Raw genomic sequence first — 19,482 nt, 5'->3', positions numbered from 1 at the left:
GGACAGGCCACGGGCTGTGGAAGCTACATCATCTGCTCAGAATCTAGCTGAAATAATGAATCATCCTCTTAAAAACGAGTACAAATTTCTCTAATTAGACAATATTCTATTATGCCCACAAGGTGGCGATCTTGCTTACAGTTTACCCAAGTTAAAGCACTGCATTCAAAAAAAAAAGATTCTCAGAAGTTAACCCAAAAGATAAAAAAAATCAAATTCAATTTATTGAGCACCTATTTAGTGTAATATACTATGTTAAGTGATAAGAGAAATAAAAGGTTAAGAAATAGTAGCCCCTGTCCTCTAGGTTAACATAGAGGGTGAGGAGCTTATACAGAGCAGGAACAGTATCTTTTAATGAATTACTGTGTTTTGATGCCTACATATGGGAGCCATAGTGACCACAGCATCAGATAAGATCTATAAAAGGCATGATATAGCTGTGCCGGGTGAAACAGATTCAACAAAAGACTCCACACTTCAGCCAATGTGGAAACACTTGAGGGTATATGGGGTCACCACTAGAAGGCTCCAGATGTGGTCTTTTGATGCCTCCATTCAGCCACAAACATTAGGGTGTCTGCCCTATAGCTCTAAACATTCACTCTTTGGAGAATAAAATATAATCAGTGCCAGCTGATGAGCTAATAAAGTTGGAAACCCCCATGTGCACCTGATGGGGGATAAAGAGAAAAGAAACACATGTAAGAAAGCAGACTTCTAACTCCTGCTTCCAGGAGGTGGAGTCCATCTCTGCCCCCAATCTTGCGACTTACCTGGCAGTCTTGGTTTGGATCGGGGACACAGTCCTGCAGAGAGGGAAGGGGGGAAGCCAATTCTTATCCAAGAGCCTTCTTGGTGGCTTTGAACGGAGAGGTGGCTGGAAGACAGTGTGGTTTGTTCTGTCATTGTTTTTGTTTTTTTCTCCTCCACCCTCCCTACCTCCTCCAACCCCCACCCATTTATTTTTCCCTGAAACCATTAAACCAGCAAGTCAAATGTAACATCGGGACTTGCCCCCCCCCCCGCCTTTGAATTGAAAATCACATTTGGAGAATAAAGTGACTAGCTAAATGACAGTGAATTTTTTTAAAAAATGAAAATGCTGGCAACTTGATAAAAAATAATGAGCTTTCCTGATGGAGGGAAAATCAGGTGGCGTGTTGCCAGAAGGTCCGAGTTTGAATTTTATTTAGTTTGTGCACTTGCTAAGTCCAGCGTATTGAGCAAGCCTTTTCCGCCTCAGTTTCTTCCTGGGCAAAAATTATGTCATTTCTTTGGAGAGAGAGTCGCCGACACCCCTCCCTCCTGCACTAGGTCGGATCCCGGGTTACAATGTTCTCATAGCAACCTGAACCTCTCCCTGGAACGTAAGCTCCAGGAGCACGGGGAGAGTCTGCGGGTTTTATCGCCCAGAGACCACGCTTCGTTGAATGGATGAACGAATGGCTGGGAGCTGGTCTAGGTGTTCTATTACTTGCACAGCGAGGTTTAATTCCCCGTGGAGTCCCTCGGGAAAGACGCAGCGACCAACCTCAGAGCGCACACGCCCCCAGTGACCCGCGGTGGCAGGCGCGCTCGAAAAGGGGGTGTCGGTCCAAAGTTGTCGGCTACAGACGTTTCCCCTAACCCGGCTGGAGTCACATTCCCTGTGGCTCGGAGAGCTTCCCGCGGATTTACATAAGGCAGGGTGAATCACACCGTCAAGCGAGGAGGCGAAGGGACCCGCCCCAACCCTCGCCAGGCGGCGCCCAGAGCGCGGCCGGGGTCACTCCGAACTTCGCAGGAGGCCAGGCGCTGCCCGGGCTCGGGGAACCCGGCGACCACTCCGACCCCCGCCGAGGGCAGAGACGCGTCCCCACCCCCTCCGCGCGCCACTCCAGCTCGGCGCCGCCCCCTCCGACGCCCCCGCGCGGGCGCCGCCAGCCCCGAAGTCCCCGACCGAAGTGGGGCCGCCTCTCCCGCTCGGAAGGAGCCATCGCCGCTTTAAGGCGAAGAGGAGGGGAAGGGGGCGGGAGAGTGGGGGGCGGGGAGCGGCGGCCGCGGAGGGGGAGGGGGATCCCCCTCGCTCCCACGTGGTCCGGGCGCCTGTGAATCGCGCCCGCCCGAGGGTCTCACAGCGAAATACAAAAGCAGCTGGGAAGCGGCGGCGAGGCGAGTTCCCAGAGCCGGGCAGAGCGCCGGGCAGAGCCCCGCGGCCGCGATGGGGCTGAGGCGCCCGGAGCCCCGGAGCCAGCACGCTGCGGGGTCCGGCTCGCCCCCGGGACCCGGGCGCCCGGGCTCGGCTTGAAGCGGCGGAGGTGCCCGGCACGGCCGGGGGAGCATGGGCAGGAGGATGCGGGACGCTGCCGCCGCCGCCGCGGGTCTCTGGCTGCTGGCGCTGGGCTCGCTGCTGGCGCTGTGGGGCGGGCTCCTGCCGCCGCGCGCCCAGCCGCCCGAAGACCGACTCCCCCGGCGCCCGGCCCGGAGCGGCGGACCGGGGCCGGCGCCTCGCTTCCCCCTGCCCCCGCCCCTGGCGCGGGACGCCCGCGGCGGCTCCCTGAAAACTTTCCGGGCGCTGCTCACCTTGGCGGCCGGCGCAGACGGCCCGCCCCGGCGGCCCCCGGGCGAGCGCGGGCGGCACGTGCCAGCCGGGCGGCCCGGGCCCGAGGGGCGCGCCGCGGTGCACGGGGGCGTCTTCTGGAGCCGCGGCCTGGAGGAGCAGGTGCCCCGCGGCTTCTCCGAGTCGCAGGCGTTGGCTTGGCTGGAGGCGGTGCGCGGCGCCCGGGTGGTGGCCCTGGAGCGCGGCGGCTGCGGGCGCAGCTCCAACCGGCTGGCCCGCTTCTCCGACGGCACCCGCGCCTGTGTGCGCTACGGCATCAACCCGGAGCAGATCCAGGGCGAGGCCCTGTCCTACTACCTAGCGCGCCTGCTGGGCCTCCAGCGCCACGTGCCGCCCCTGGCACTGGCCCGGGTGGAGGCTCGCAGCGCTCAGTGGGCGCAGGTGCAGGAGGAGCTTCGCGCCGCGCACTGGACCGAGGGCAGCGTGGTGAGCCTGACGCGCTGGCTGCCCAACCTCACGGATGTGGTGGTGCCCGCGCCCTGGCGCTCCGAGGACGGCCGGCTGCGGCCCCTGCGCGCCGCCGGGGGCGAGCTAGCCAACCGCAGCCAGGCGGAGCTGGTGGACCTGGTACAGTGGACCGACTTGATCCTTTTCGACTATCTGACGGCCAACTTCGACCGGCTCGTCAGCAACCTCTTCAGCCTGCAGTGGGACCCGCGCGTCATGCAGCGCGCCACCAGCAACCTGCACCGCGGCCCCGGCGGGGCGCTGGTCTTTCTGGACAACGAGGCGGGCTTGGTGCACGGCTACCGGGTGGCGGGCATGTGGGACAAGTATAACGAGCCGCTGCTGCAGTCGGTGTGCGTGTTCCGCGAGCGGACAGCGCGGCGCGTCCTGGAGCTGCACCGCGGCCAGGACGCGGCGGCCCGGCTGCTGCGCCTCTACAGGCACCACGAGCCTCGCTTCCCGGAGCTGGCCGCGCTCGCCGACCCCCACGCTCAGCTGCTGCAGCGCCGCCTCGACTTCCTCGCCAAGCACATTTTGCACTGTAAAGCCAAGTACGGCCGCCGACCCGGGACTTAGCGTCCCCCGGAGAAAAGAGGGAGATCCCCCGGCCTGGGGAATGGATGATGGGGGAAGGGCCGTCGCCTGGGCCACCGCCTGGGACCGGCCAACGCCCAGCCAGTGGCCTGAGCGCCATGGAGGCTAAAACTTCACGGCTTCGCCCACCTGCCCCTTTCTCTCGGTCTCCTGCTGTTTCCTTTCGAAGTTCCGGGAGGACGAACTCACCGGGGCGAGAAGCTTAACAGCCCCTCCGCCCCGCCTATAAAAGGATTCTGCCCTGGGCCAGCACGGAGTTTGGATCCGAAGAAACTGGAGGCCGGAGTTTGGCCCCCGGGTGGCCATCTCAGTGGGAGATGCATCCCGTTTCCCGGCCCCCTCATACCCTTTCCGAAAAAGGAAAACTTCTATTTGAGCCGTTGAGCTAATTGTGCATTTCCTATCAAACGCAGCGCTGGTGGCCCGGGAGCAGGGCTGTGACATAGGCTGGTGGAGCCCCCTTCCTGTGTTCTGCCTTTGTTCCAGCACCGTGATGGTGAGATCACTGTTAGGAGCTGGGGGAAGGCTCCCGCTAGGACAAAGAGTGCAGGACCTTCAGAACCCGGGGGGGCCCTACAAACCCTGACAATTTGTCAGCCTTGCTTACCACATGTCTTTTTGCCCTAAAGGCTACAAATACAGGACAGGCAGTATGCACTGAATCAAGTAATGAATTTCTTCCTCCTCCCCTCTCCCCTCCCACCAAAATTTTGACAGTGATGATGTCCACCAGAAGAAAATGAGTTTCATGCACTTTACTTTGTTTTTATTTTAGTTTTTTATTAAGAAAAACTTTTTTATTTTACAGAATTTGCCTTCTGTGTATATATGTGCATAAAGTGTGTTGTAAATATACTAAACAAACTTATATTTCAATAAAAGGGAATTTAAAATTTAGAACTTAATTTCTGTGGTTTTAACTGTGGGAGATTTCTGATGCCCTACCTGCTTTTAAAATGAGCTTTGGGGTTTCTCCCTTGTGGATGTGCTTTTTAAAACAAAGGATGCATATGTATCCCAGTTGTGATTACCGGAACTCACAGAACTGAACAAAGACAAGAGCAGTTTCTCTGTCCTGTTCACTCAAATGAACCCCTAGTGCAGGGAATTTCAGAGTTCAGTAGAGAATGTGGGGGAGGGAGAAGGAAGGAAAGTATTCTATTTCCGGGCAAATAAAACTGTGATATAAAAGGATTTCATTGTAATATATTTCTATATTAATCATTTGGCAAATATGATAGAACCAGATGTGCAGACTAAAATATGACAAATGCCCCCTTTTTAAACCTAACTGCAAAGGGCACGTGTTGCACATTTTTTTCAGCATGGTAATTACCATGCATCCCGATATGTACATAATAAGCTGAGCACATATTGCAAACAGGTAGAGAAAGTCATAAATTAATTGTTCTCTTTATCTCCTGGCATTAAAAAAAAAAAATCTCCTGGCATAAATTCCATTGCATCCAGGAGATCATAATCTCCAACATCTGGACTCCTGCAGCCCTCTTAAGAGACTGTGTTGGGTTTTTCCCCTGGCGTGAATTGCATGATCCCCTCAGAACAGTCACGGTGAGACCAAGAAAGTGAGCAATACTTCGTATGGGACCCTTGAATCCTCACAGTGTGGGGACTGCAAACTTAGAAAATACTTTTGGATTGTCTTAAAGCTCCTGTTCGACCCATGGGGGAAGAGGAGAAGGGCTTGGTTTGTGTTTTACAACCCACTGGTGTTTTATCTTGATGCTTTATTTGATATCTGGGTCCAAGGGCTCTTGCCTATTATCTTATTTTTATTTAATGACTTCTAACTCAACTTTTGGTTACTATAACCGTTATTTATTTGATGTGCATTTGTAAGCCTAGGGTTTTATAGACTCCTGAAGATAACTGAATCTCTGTGGGTTCCCCTTCCCAAAATCCCCTGTTATTTTTCACATTACAATATAGCCTGTATGATTTCAGCATTTTTTTTTTTTTTTTAAATTTATTTATTTGACAGACAGAGATCACAAGCAGGCAGAGAGGCAGGCAGAGAGAGAGAGAGAAGCAGGCTCCCTGCTGAGCAGAGAGCCCGATGTGGGGCTCGATCCCAGGACCCTGGGATCATGACCCGAGCTGAAGGCAGAGGCTTTATCCCACTGAGCCACCCAGGCGCCCCTGATTTCAGCATTTAATACCATTCCTACGCTTTCAGTGCCTGATGCTAAGCCAAATCTTATTTCAACTGAAAAAAAAAAAATGTCCATAAACTTTGTGGGATAAGCCGAATTTTTTCATTAGCACAGCCACAGAATGTATTGATAGGGGCAGTATCTTTTTTTTCAAGGCATAATTCATGTGAGACCTTTGATAATTACACCTTTCAAAAAGAAAAGTTTTCCATTTCTGATGATTAATAACTATATGAGAATTGCTGCCTGAGTCACCCCAAGCTGCTCCCAGAAAAGGATAAATATTTAGCAACCTGCATTTTTGCCCAGCATGTTCATCAAGGAAAACAATGAGCAAGAATAAGTTTCACAGACTGCACAGGAAATACATGCCGACTCCTGAGTAGAATCAACACTGGTACGTTCTGGGCCAGCAACATTCCCTACATTCCTCTTAAACTTCAGTTCCAAGCCCAGACTTGGCCATTAACCCAAAGCAAGAAACTAAGCATAATTTAAATGGCTCTTCTCGGATTCTTTAGTGAACCATAGCTGCCTGTTCGAGAAATAAGTTTAATTACATGGTGGAGTTGGTAAGGGAACCAAGACTTAATTACAGAGAATAGGCTTTAACTGTTGCTATTCCTCTTGGAGACTCAGTAGGCTATGGCATGGAAAGATCAATTAAAGATTTGCCATGTCAGTGAATACTGCTAGGGCTAAATCATTTTTCAGATGAAAAAAAAAAAAAAAACACCCAAAACTTTCAGGCTGCTGCATGATGTGAAGAGTAATGGATTCTGCAGGCAAACTATATTCTGAATTCTGTCCCTTACCTATTTACTCTCAGCGAATCATTTAACCTAGTTCCCTCATCTATGAAATGGAAATTCGATCAGAGTATTGTGGGATTTAATGTTAACGTATAAACCATAAGGGGCATGTAATGGGTCCTTCAAAAAAAAAAAAAAAAACCCACTTCCTCTTCATCTTTCAAAAACCTCTTGCCCTTCTTACACTCAGTAAACCTCAACTAATTTTCATCATCAAAGCCAAACCTAGCAGTTTCCAAGGTCAGGTTCAGTGTTTGAAGTGTGGTAATAAATGAATTCAACAAAGTACAGAGGAATGTCTCCCGCCACTATGCAAAGCACTGGATGAGGCCAAGGGCGCAGGGTTGATCTCTACATGGGCCTGAGACTGTGGTTTCTTGCACCCGAGCAGATGCAACTATCCTACAGATACAGGAGGGTAATATTTTTTAAGTAAATGACTTGTTACAGATTCATCACCCCTTCTAGAAAGCATCAAAAAGTGATGACTCTTTGCAAGAAAAATCCTCCTCCCAATTCCTCCAGCCAAGAGAAAGTAGGCAGTTGACCTTTTCTCCCTAGATTTGACTATTGATTAATTCCCTCCATCAGTGACATAGTTTTACACTATTAAGAGTATTTGGGGTGCCTGGGTGGCTCAGTTGATTGAGCAACTGCCTTCAGCTCAGGTCATGATCCTGGAGTCCCAGGATCAAGTCCTGCATCGGGCTCCCTGCTCAGCAGGGGGTCTGCTTCTCCCTCTGAACTTCCCCCTCTAATGCTTTCTCATTTCCCCTCCTTCCCCCCCAAAAAAGAGTATTCGCCCTCCCATCTTCGTATCAGGAAGAAAAACCCATTACTGTAACACATCTCAACTCTTAACCTTCTGCCTAGGGCTGTAGCTAGGAGAGTCCTCAAAGACCTAAAGGTTGATTACATGTATTAAATATAATATTCTCAAAACCATGCCTGGCTCATAGTAAATGCAATGTTAGAGTTTGTTTCTTGGTGAGGGAGATAGTTTTCTCCTCTAAGTCAAAATCAGAGGCGTCTGAGTCCCAGGCAGGATCCTCTTTCATAATCCTGCTTTAGCTTTGCAGTCATAGAACACTTTCTGCAGGCTTCTATTTTGGCTCAGGAAGACCAGACAGAGAGCATGAGTCTGGCAGGAATTACCTAAAGCCCACAGTTGTCAGCTGGTTGTCTCCTTTCCGAGAATGTCTTCTATGTGAGCGGTCACAGGCACCCCCTCTTTTTTCACAGGGAGGCTGTGATTCTGTTTCTCATGTGGCTCTTCAACTCCAGGCTGCAGTGAGCTGGGGGAATTTTGCACCTTCTGAGCCATCCAGTATGTGGATCGTCCAAGCCCAGGCGTGGATTATGTGTCCCTCCACACACCTGCTCCATCTCACAGACCCACTGATGCCAGATGGTGTAAAGTTGGCAGAATTAGGAGTGAAGGAGAAAGGGGAGTCCGGTCTACTTTTCACTCACATGTCACTTGAGAAAGTCAATTTCCCGCTCTGGTTCCAGGTGTCTTACCTAGGACAGAAAGTGTTGGATTACATCGGTGACTTTCCCATTTTTTTCTGACCAGAACTCACAGCAAGGCACACACTTTACATTGTGAACCAACATGTACACACACAGACACAGACACACACACACACACACACAGGCATACAACTGAAACAAAAGTTTTCTCACAACAGTATATACAAAATGCTTTTGATATTCAATTCAATATTTTCTAACCCTCCTCTCGCTTTACTTCCCCGTGTTAGCTGTGACCCTCTAAACAGATTTCGTAACTCATGAGTGGGGCATAGACTACCCACTGGAAAACACTGGATTAGATGAGGATGGGTAAGCTCCCTTCCAGCTCGAAGATTCCAGAGAAATTCCATTTATAACCGATTTATCAATGACTACAATTTTTCCCCAAAGGGAATACAGACTTCAATTTTGCATGCTCTTTAAAAACAGAAGACTGAAGCGCTTTCTTTCAAAATATAATTGGAAGGACTTCACAAAATCTTCCCTAAGTTCTGTTTATAAACACCTTTGAGATTTCTTTAATGTGGGAAGTAACTTGCAGTCTGTTCCAACCACACATGAGCAAATAGTGCTGTTATAGGGCTTTGGAGGGGGGAAAAATCTTCGCATCTCTGCGAAGGCCCAAGGACAACTCAAGAGGACAGTTTCTTTTCTGTGAATTCATAAAGATCAGATGTAGGAGTCATAATTTTTTAATGTGACTGTTTTACCAATTTCTCTTTCTATGTCCTGCTGTGGGGGAAAACTACATTAATAAACTATGTCTCGATGCTGCCTAGCCGGAAGATTTTTTCTCTGCGGGACTCCACCAAATATAGCTAACAGAATGCTCATTTTATTTATCTTTTCAACTTTCTTTCCATTTAGGATATGTCTTCTTGACACTTCTGAAATTTTTCTCTTAATAGCACCTTAATGTGCTTGGGAGAATAGAGAACTAATTGTTCATTGAGTAATAACAACAACAAGAAAGAACTCTTTCCCCCCTCCCCTTTCTTTGGCGCCATATGGTACCTTTTATGGTTTTCGCAGTTATTTTACACCCTATCCAGAAAAATTAAATAGCTTATGGACCTGGCATTTTTCCAGTGCCAGCTTAGAGCTTTTCTTTTGCTGAGAAATTGTGGGTTAATAATAGAGAAATGTCACTTTTAATTTGATGGTGCTACATCATGCATTATCTCCGCCTGTTTACACCCACCCCTCAATGATTTTTTTTAAATGCTCATTAAAGAATGTGTCCCCAGTCTACAAATGACCTGGAGAAGCAAGGCAAGCGGGTTATTACCACAGCCGTGATCTTTTTTTTTTCTTTTTTATTTAGTTGTGATAAAATATACATAACATAAAGTTTGCCATTTTAACCACTTGTAAGTGTGCAAGTCAGTGATATTCCATTATCGACGTCGTACAGCCAAACTGCAATCTATTTCCAAAACATGTTCATCAGGCCAAAAAAACTCTGTCATCATTAAGCAATAACTCCTCAATCCTCCTTTCCCAACCTCTGGTAACTTCTCATCTACTTCCTGTATTTATGTAGTTACCTCATCTAGATATTTCATGTGAGTGGAATTGGGCATCATTTGTCTTCCTGTGCCTGGCTTCTTTCACTTACGCAGCCCTAATCTTGGTCATGAAGGCAACAGGATAGAACATAAGCAGTACCATTGGGGAACAGGCAAAGCTGGATTTGAGTCTGATTTCCACCATTTCATAAATAGCCCTAGACTTTCAGACAAACTGATGAACTCCTCATTTTTCCCATCTGGAAAAGCCATGGGAAGACCTGATGTTCTCTAGAATCCCTTTCAACTCTAGAAAAATACCATCTGTTTATGTACCGCAACTCTGTAAATGAGTTCCATCCCTAAATCCCAATTTCTTTTCTATTGACATTGCAATAACTTTTTAAGTGTCTCCTAAAAAGTTCCAAGTCATGGACTAAGGATTTGGCGGTGAGCAAGATAGGTAAGGGGCTTGCCTTCAAGCTGCCTGGAGTCTACTGAGGAAGCTGGAACATAATGGAGCAGAGACAATATGTGAGCAGAGACAATATGGGACAAAGGAAAGTACTATAGACCTTGTAACACGCCTTTGTAAGCTGCTCTGGAGGGAGGTCAAGGAAGGCTTACAAGCTGGTCTTGGGTTTCTCTTTGAATTTAGGAGAGTCTCGAAGACAAGGAAAGCTACAAAAGGAGAGATTTTTACAGTAATTCTGAAGATGTCCTGCTGACAAGATTGCAGGGAGGTTCGATCTCTAAAGCTTATCTTGGAAGGTTGAGGGAGTCCCATGATGGTGGTTTAAGCTTAGGGTTTTGGGGGAGGGGTGGTTTTATTTGTTTGCTTTGTTTTGTTTTGGTGTTTTTACAGCAAAGATGACACCTGTTCTCTGTAATATGACATACGTTTAAGTATTCTTCATCCTGAGATTGGGTTCATGGGCAGGGTTATGCTGTAGGAATTTCTATCATGGGGAAATGACTTCTGTCAATAATAACTCCTTTTTGCTGAACACAAACTAACAAAGGAGTCTTTGTGTTGGGCATTTTACAGAGAATTAGCAATGATAAATTTGGATGGAATATTTATTTTACAGATGTGGAAAGTAAGGCTCAAAGAGGTTATGATCAAAGAGATGCGGCCACTGCTCAAAAATAGATCTAACACCAAAGAGTAGGTTGTACATTTCAGTTTTTCCCTTTTGTCTTCCTTTCTTTTTCCATTCCCCCTTTTCTTGTAATATTGGCCTTTTGTAATTGGTTTCTTTGAAGATCTTCTCTTTGGCTTTGGTGTCCTCTAATCTCATTATGATGTATTTAGACACAGATTTATTTTTGTTTTTCTCTCACAGGAACATGATATGTTTCTTAAATCTAATGAGGTGGGGTTTTTTTTTTTTCAGTCTAGCAAGAATTTCAGTCATTATCTCTGCAAGTATTTTATCTCTCTTATTCTTTCTATTTTCTCCTTCTAGAAATATTATAGGACATAAATGAGGTCATCTTTTTCTACCCCCCACAGCCCAAGTTCCAGTATATATTTTCCATCTCTTAATCTTTCTACCCTGCCCTCCAGGTAATTTCCTCAGATCTGTCTATGAGTTCACCTATTCTCTCTCCAACGGTGTATAAGCAACAATTTTATCCATCCCTGAAGTTTTGTTTTGTCTTTTTTTTTTTTTTTTTTCAAAGATTTATTTATTTTGACAGAGAGAAATCACAAGTAGACAGAGAGGCAGCCAGAGAGAGAGAGAGAGCAGCAAGCTCCCTGCCGAGCAGAGAGCCCGATGCGGGACTCGATCCCAGGACCCTGAGATCATGACCTGAGCCGAAGGCAGCGGCTTAATCCACTGAGCCACCCAGGCGCCCTGTTTTGTCTTTTTTAATTCAATGACTTTATTTTCATTTCCAAAGGTCCTTTTTAGTTCTTTTTTTTTTTTTAAAGATTTTATTTTTAAGCAAACTCTACAATCAATGTGGGGCTCAAACCTACAACCCTGAGATCAAGAGTCACATGCTCCACAGACTGAGCCAGCCAGGTGCCCCATTTTTAGTTCGTTTTTTAAAAAAAATTAGAGCAATCTTGGGTTCATAGCAAAATTAAGCCAAGGTACAGAGATTTCCCATAGTCCCTGTCCCTGACACATTCATAGCATTCTCATTACCACCACTTCCATTTCCCAGCAGACATTTCCTACCAGAGTTTTCATGTGTTAACAAATGCTGGACCTATGTTAATATATCATCATCACCCAAAGTACATGTTTACATAAAGGTTCACTCTTGGTGTTATACATTCTATGGACTTAAACAAATGTATAATGGCAGGTATCCACCATTATAGTAACATACAAATACATAGTTTCACTGCCCTAAAAGTCCTCTGTTTGCTTATTACTTCTCCTTCTTCTTTTTTTTTAAAGATTTTATTTATTTATTTGACAGAGAGAGATCACTTTCTTCTTCTCCTTCCCCTTCTCCTTCTTCTATTGCTTCTTCTATCCTCTCTAACCCCATTTTCTTGTCTCCATAATTTTGCCTTTTCCAGAATATCATATAGTTGGAATCATACATATGTGATCTTTTCAGATTGAATCCTTCTACTTAATAAAATGCAATTAACATTCTTCCACGTCTTTCTATGGCTCTATAGCTCATTTTTTTTTTTAAAGAGTCTTTTTATTTATTTGACAGAGAGATAAGGCACAAGTAGGCAGAGCAGCAGGCAAAGGGAGATGGAGAAGCAGGCTCTCCCCTGAGCAGGAAACCCAATGCCGGGCTCGATCCCAGGAACCTGAAATCATGACCTGAGCCAAAGGCAGACATTTAACCAACTGAGCCATCCAGGCACCCCAGCTCATTTCTTTTTAGTGCCGAGTAATATTCCATTCTCTGGATGTTCTCCAGCCTATTAATCCATTCACCCACTCAAGAAGGTCTTGGTTGCTTCCAAGTTTTTGGCAATCTTAAATAAAGCTAGTATGAACACCCACGTGGAGGTTTTTGTGTGGACACAAGTCCTTTTTTTTTTTTTTTTTAAAGATTTTTATTTATTTATTTGAGAGAGAGTAAGAAACAGAACAGGAGCAGAGGGAGGAGGGGTAGAGAAAGAAGCAGACTCTCCACTGAGCATGGATCCCCCCTGGGGATCCCAGGACCCCAAGATCATGGCCCCAGCTGAAAGCAGACAGCCCCAGTTTCAGTTCACACCTATCATTCTGATTTTGATTCTTTCTTTGTTTTGGACCCCTGGGGATTTTCCCTACATTTTTATGAGCTCAGCAATGCATTTAAAAAGATGTTTGTTATATTTTATAAAACATTTATAAGAGTTTTATAGAGGGAAGATTTTTAGGTCATGTAGTTCGACATTATTGTTGGAAACAAAGCCCACCTGTGCTCTTTCTAGATCCTGCTATCAAATGCTGCTTGCGATAAGCTAACCCTTACTTGAGGAGTAAATGCCCTATTTGGTTATTGAGAGAGATTTCCCCACAGTGGAGACATTTACTTTAATAGAATTTGACCTGAAATAATCCATGAAACAAGTGACCCAGGAGTCAATAACAAATTCGGTTCTGTTTGCCACGGGCAAGTGTGAGATATAAGCCAGGAAAAATGATTAAAAAGGAAGACGAATGGCAAGGATTGGGAACAAGAAGACAGGGGGATGGGGAGGATTGTTAAAAAGAATCCCATGTTGTAGAATGACCAGGGGGCAGACTTTGCCTCTGGAACACCCTGCCCTCCAATTGACCTTCAATCAGCATCAGAGCAGGAAAAGCAATGCCACATTGAGGCAAAGGAGCTAGGGCCTCAGCCGGTTACATTCAGGATTAAAGGAAGGTCAAGCAACTTCAGGGAAAATGACTTTCCATCTGTAGTCAGCCATCTGCCTCCACCATAGCTCCCAACCAGGCCAAGTCCAGCCCTTACCACTTGACCTCTGGCTGCTTGACCCTGAAGACCAAGCTCTGCCGTCACCGTGGCCGTCACACGTGCATCTTGACCTTGTCCTTCCAGGGGCAGCTCGTACAGTTTCATCATTTAGTGAGACCATCTCCAGGGACACATTAGCAACATCAAAATGCTAATGAAGAAGAGGTTGAGCATCTCTGACTTCTCAAGGCATCAAGCTAATAAAAGATGTCCTCCAAAAAGTTGCTGAATGGCTCTGTTTTCCTCCCTGTGTTTGGAGTTGAGACCTATCTAAGGTTTCCCTTTAATCTATATTCATGACCCAACTCCACAGAAAGTGTGTACCCTTTCTGATGCTATGATCCTAGGTGCATGACTCATGCTGTACGAATTATCGTAATGCCTTTAAAACTTAGCAACTCAGAAGTCAGAGCTCCACGTGAAATCCTTGTTGGGTTATTTTCAAATGATTACTCATGGCTCGAGGATGTGCTCTGTATCTGTCAGTACCCTTATGTTGGTTATCAGACTAATGAAATACTTCCGGGTCCGTTGACAAATGCCTACAGACCTGAATCTCCAGAGAGCCTCTCCCACTTTCCCAAACACCCCAGCCCTTCTCCTGAACAATGCCCTACACCCATGATCCAGCCACTAACAGGTGAACACCAAGAGCAGCAGGAAGTCTCTTGGACCAGTGTCCCAGGACTAAGGCCAACAGAAAGTTCTGATTGCTTCTTACACAATTTGAATAACACCCCCTGGGTATAAAGTATAATGAAACAATGGAGTCGTCATCCTAAGCCCTATCTTTGGTTGCCCTGTCTCATTCAAAGCCTTCATTTCTTTGACAAGCCAACACTAACCATATATTCATTCCACAAATATTTCCTAGCTGCTTACTTTGGGTCAAGAATTGTGTTAGGGGGCGGGACAGGTCAGCAAATGAGAGACATAGTTTCTGGTCTTCTGGAGTGTCAAACCTGGTAGAGGAGACAGACATTAAGCAAATCATTACTGTAATAAATGGGATGACAGGAAAATACATGGCCCTACGAGAGTGTTAATAGGGACAATCTCACATTGGAGGTTGAGGGATGTGGCATTTAAACAGAGACCAGAGCAATGAGTGGAAGTCAGCCAGCATAGAGGGGAAAAGAGGGAGTGGAGAGCATTTCAATCAGAAGGAATTGCATGTTGGAGGCTCTCGGAGAGAAGGAGCTTGCTGTTCAGAAATGAAAGGTCAGTGTGATTGGAGAGTGTGATCACAGAAGGAGAATTGCGGGATTTGAGGCTACTAAAGTAAGCAGGTACCCTGTGCGCAGGCACGGAAGGCAGGAAGTGTATCACATGACCCCTGCCCCTTAGGGAGACACTTAAAAGCAAAGGGTTGGGATCCAGAGAGACTCTAGGTTCTGACCCTGGTTCCTCCATTTTGTTGACTCTGTGACTTTGGGCACTTACGTATGCTCTTTAACCTTCAGTTTTCTCATCTGAAAATAAGGATAATAAGAAAACCTACCTTTTGGGTGCCTGGGTGACTCAGTTGGTTAAGCAACTGCCTTTGGCTCAGGTCATGATCCTGGAGTCCCGGTATCGAGTCCCGCATGGGGCTCCCAGCTCCACGGGGAGTCTACTTCTCCCTCTGACTTTCTTTCCTCACTGTTCTCTCTCAAATGTTCTCTCTCACTGTCTCTCTCTCAAATAAATTTTTTAAAAAATCTTAAAAAAAAAAAAGACCTACCTTTTATAAGTTAACACACAAAAAGCACTTAGAAAAATACCTAGCATGTAGTAAGGAAACAGGAAGTATTAGGAATTAGGAATTAGGACACAAGACACCGGCAGATTAAATGGCTTCTTCTCTACCCATTTCCACCCACTCATATAGTAAAATATTCGGTGTTTTATAATCGTGTTTGACACATAACATTGGAGAGCCTTGGTGGCTTGGGTCGGTAGAGTTTCTGACTCTTGCTTTGGGCTTGGGTCACGATCTCAGAGTGGAGAGAGTGAGCCCCGCTGCTGAGTCTGAGCTCAGTGCAGAATCTGTGATTCCCTCTCCCTCTGCCTCTGCCCCTCCCTCCGCTCACGTGCACTCTCTCTCTCTCAAATAAATAAATAGATAAATAAAATCTTAAAAAAAAAAAAAAGACATCTAACTTGTTTGTGTTACTGTCACATCAGTAGTCCACAAGAAGCATGCTTGTCGGCCCCTCCCTTCCCATGAGTCATCCTACGAAAAGCCAGTTTCCCGTGTCTTGGGGGGTTCATTAGTGATTCTCCCCTGAACCAATGTCTTAGCACATGCCTCCAAAGACAAGCCACAGAAACCTGCTGATAAAGGGAGATCATCCAGACAGTGTGAAAGGAACAAAGCCGTCATCCACAGACCTGCCAAACAACAAAACAACCAAAAAAGCACAAGCCAGAGAGGATAAAACCACCTTTGTGAAATCGATCACAATGAGGAAAAGAAGGAAAAGGAATTTCAAACTAGAAATGGCACACCGAGGCTCCAAAGTACTTCTGACAGGTTTACAAAAGACGTTCCCAGGGGCTTTAGCTGGAGCCCATAGAAATGGTCAGGGTTCTGGGAGGAAACAAATAGCCTTAGGTTGCCATCCCAAGATTAGAGGTCCCTGGGGATTCTGTGGAGCTGTCATGAAAGCCATCATGGTATTAGTCACCCTGGGCAGGAACGGGAGAAATTGGAGGTGGAAAGGGCGACTGCGCATGTTAAGGTCAGTTGGCATGACCCTCCTTTTTGCAGAGAGGGACCACAAAACGTTCCCCACTGCCCACCTGCCTCATCCCCCAAGGACTGGATAGGTAGGATCATTTGTCGTGGTTGTGGCCACCCGGCATCCATTGCTTCAAGTGCATCTGGTTTACTTTGGGAAACTACCATGTTGTGGGTGGTTTGATTGAGTCCTAAATCTAGACACCCTCATAGCCAATAAGTGGGCACATGGTCTCGGCTCAGTTAGTTGGCTTCTCCTTCCTGAGACTTTGCTTCTTAAGCAAGAACCAAATAAAAGCTTAAAGCCTATTTACTCTGGCTGGTGACAGAGTGGAGGGGTTCCCTTCCAGAACTCTCTGCAGCTGCCTGGGACCTGTCTGTCAAGCCCCCTTTGAAGCTTGTGAAGCTATGCATCATTTGAAGCTTGTGAAGCTACGTATCATTTGCTACCATTTGGATATTTTTATAAAGATTTTATTTATTTACTTGACAGAGAGACAGAGACAGAGAACGGGCACGAGCAGGGGGTTGGGAGAGAGAGGAGCAGACTCCCTGCTGAGCAGAGAGCCCCATGCAGGACTCCATCCCAGGAGTCCAGGATCACGGCCTGAGCTGAAGGTGGACGCTTAACCGACTGAGCCACCCAGGTGCCCCTAACTTCTCTTTTTCTTATGTCTGTCAGAATTTGTTTCTGTGGCTTACAATTAAAGATCCCTGACTAAACAGAATATTCAAAAAGTAGGAGGGGTAGAAGGATGTCTGGAAAGATAACCTCTGACAACCTGCACCTGTCACATTGCCACAAAGATAGGTAGGGGCGAAGACTAGAGAGTCAGGGGAGACAGAGTATCTGCTTCTCCCCACCAGCTTGATTGGACAGCAGCCTTTGACCTGTCTTCTCCTGGCCCAGGACCTGTGCAAAGGCAGGCTGAGTAACTCCAGGAGCTCCAGGACCTGTGCAAAGGCAGGCTGAGTAACTCCAGGAGCTCCCTCGTGCCCAGTAGTGTGTTGGTAAACACCTAATGAGCCGCTTTGGGGATGAAGAAGGGAGAGAGGCTGATCTGCAGTGTTCACCAATTTTCATGGTGGGAAAACTCCCACCGCAGCCAATTTCAGGCTAGCAGTGTGCTGTCCCTGAAAGGAAAGTCAGGGAAGAGTCAGGAAGAGATACGAAGCATCTACCATCTACGCTCTCGGGCACTATCTATACCTCTCCCCTCGGGCTACAGCGGTTGCATAGAAAAGCTTCCGGGTAATGATCATGACTAACTTTTATTCAACATTTTCCATTGTTCCCTTCTGGGTACCATCCTAAGCCCTTCACAAGTATTAACTCTTCTTTCAATTTAATCATGACCTCTGAGGCCCGTACAATTCTTGTCCTGTTTTACAGATCAGGAGACTGACAAAACAAGAAAATAAGAAATTATTCAAAATCGGGAATGGAAGCTGAGGTGCCATGCATGATCTGATCCCTGATTATTGGCTCCAGGGGCATCTCACTTAACCATAACACAGGGCTGTTAGAATCAGATTATGAAAGGCATCTGCCTTCTAGTGTGGGAGGTGGCCTCAGACCCAAACATCCTGGCAGAAATGGCAGTGATAGCATCCTCAAGTAAACTCAACACAGATATTTTTTTTCTTTTTGAGTCCAAATTTTATTTTCTATATACACATTCTGATTATTTATGCCCCATCCACCATCAAAAGGATGAAGGGTAGCTCAAAACAGTCCCATCTAATAATTATTGAGTACCTAGGTGAACCACTGACTTGTCTTAAAATTTGCCTCATCTCACAACAATTCTTTAGAAACAGGAGTTAGTCTACCCATTAGCTCATTGAGAGTTGATCTACCCAAGCCCATGTAGTTCATAAATGGCCAATCAAGGTAGATTTTTTTTTCATTCTTTTTATTTCATTGATGTGGAACCAAGCACAGAGAAGTAATTTACCCGTGTGACATAATTACACAATCCCCAGTCTTTCTGCTGCCAGAACCCATGAAGGTCATACAATCCTGGTGATATTTCCCTCTGAGCAGACCCTGATAATGTCGCCAGAAGTAATTTTCCTGGAAAGCCATGTCTGGGTGGCTTAGGAAGTTGACTTTGCCAAGTGCCCATTGAAGGACCAACTGTACTTCCATGACTCAGAGAGCCGGCTCCCTCCTAACCCTTTCTTTAGATCTACTAACCTCCTGCCATTTGCTCAGACCCTAAGTCAACACTTCTTCCTCTGAAAAGCTCTTCTCTCTGCTAAGATCAGCAACAGGTTAAAGGAACGTAAAAAAGCGTTCTGAAGAGCGGTGACTTCTGATCTCCCATAGCTTTCCCGTGGGTTACGGGGCTGGATGGGTGAGCAGCAGCATCAGAATGCAGGATTCTCCTCATGTGTGATGTTACAGCTGCCTTTTTGGGTACACACATGACCCAACCTGACGGCCTTGACAGGTGTGATATGGATGGGGTTCTCCCGTGATTGGTGATAATGAGACTTTTTCAGCGACTGTCAATTACAGAACAATTGATGTCATCAAGTAACTGGCAGCTTCTCAGCTAACTCATGGCTCAGAGTCAGGGCTGCTGAAACATTGTATGCTTTGAGGAAGTCGCAGATGCTGGTTCAGGAAGGGTTACCACATCCTAGTGTGCCTGGCTTAGCTCTTCCAGCAGAAAGAGGAGGGGTGTGGGTGGGCTAGGTGTCACATTCAGACACGTATCTACAGCAAAACAGTCAAGAAACAGTTTTAAACCATACTGTTCCCTGTTCTGGTTTGCATACCATTATCTTTGCAATTGCCTTCCCTGCTCTGGCAATCCATTACCTGTAACTGCGGAGGAAAGGCAGGCAACAGAGAGCCCCGGCCACGGAGCAGCATGCCCCCTGCTTTTATGGAGCTGCCTTGTAGGTCCTTGAACTAGTCTGGGACTGATGGTGGGGCAGTCCTTTGGGAACATCCGGGAACTGCCCAGGGTACCTCTCAACACTCCTCCTACCCCAAATAAGGTATAAAAAAGACACCCACACTCAAAAAATTAAACATGGAGTTGCCATATGACCTTGAAATCCCACGTCTGGGTATATACCCCACCAAAGAATTGAAAGCAGGAAATTTGTACCTCTATGTTTATAGCAGCGTTATTCACCA

The 19,482-nt window shown here is 46.6% G+C and overlaps 2 protein-coding genes across 4 annotated transcripts in view; one reads left to right on the top strand and one right to left on the bottom strand.

Moving 5' to 3' along the window:
- PAMR1 (peptidase domain containing associated with muscle regeneration 1) overlaps nucleotides 1-2,703 on the bottom strand; it is a 150,372-nt gene extending 147,669 nt beyond the window's left edge. For 2 of the 3 annotated variants that reach the window (XM_045066020.1, XM_045066021.1), the window contains exons 1-2: nucleotides 1,535-1,670; nucleotides 777-880 (exon numbers count right to left, since the gene is read on the bottom strand). The gene's annotated coding sequence lies outside the window, so the exon portion shown is untranslated. Of the gene's footprint in view, nucleotides 1-776; nucleotides 881-1,534; nucleotides 1,671-2,565 lie in introns of those variants that run through there. The other variant, XM_045066019.1, reaches the window with a different exon arrangement.
- Nucleotides 1,770-4,446, top strand: FJX1 (four-jointed box kinase 1). The gene has a single exon (XM_013058013.2). It carries the CDS (start codon nucleotides 2,324-2,326, stop codon nucleotides 3,623-3,625), a length of 1,302 nt encoding a protein of 433 aa, XP_012913467.2. The 5' UTR covers nucleotides 1,770-2,323; the 3' UTR covers nucleotides 3,626-4,446.
- Nucleotides 4,447-19,482: the final 15,036 nt, after the last annotated feature.

This window comes from Mustela putorius, unplaced genomic scaffold (genome assembly GCF_011764305.1).
Source record: "Mustela putorius furo isolate JIRA1106 unplaced genomic scaffold, ASM1176430v1.1 tig00003859_pilon_pilon_pilon, whole genome shotgun sequence".
In the NCBI taxonomy this organism is placed as follows: Eukaryota; Metazoa; Chordata; class Mammalia; order Carnivora; family Mustelidae; genus Mustela; species Mustela putorius.
Note: the sequence above shows the minus strand (reverse complement) of the source record. Positions and strands in the feature narration are given on the sequence as shown.

Coding starts and splice junctions, on each gene's coding strand:
- FJX1 (XM_013058013.2), top strand. CDS start 2,324: ATGGGCAGGAGGATGCGGGACGCTGCCGCCGCCGCCGCGGGTCTCTGG.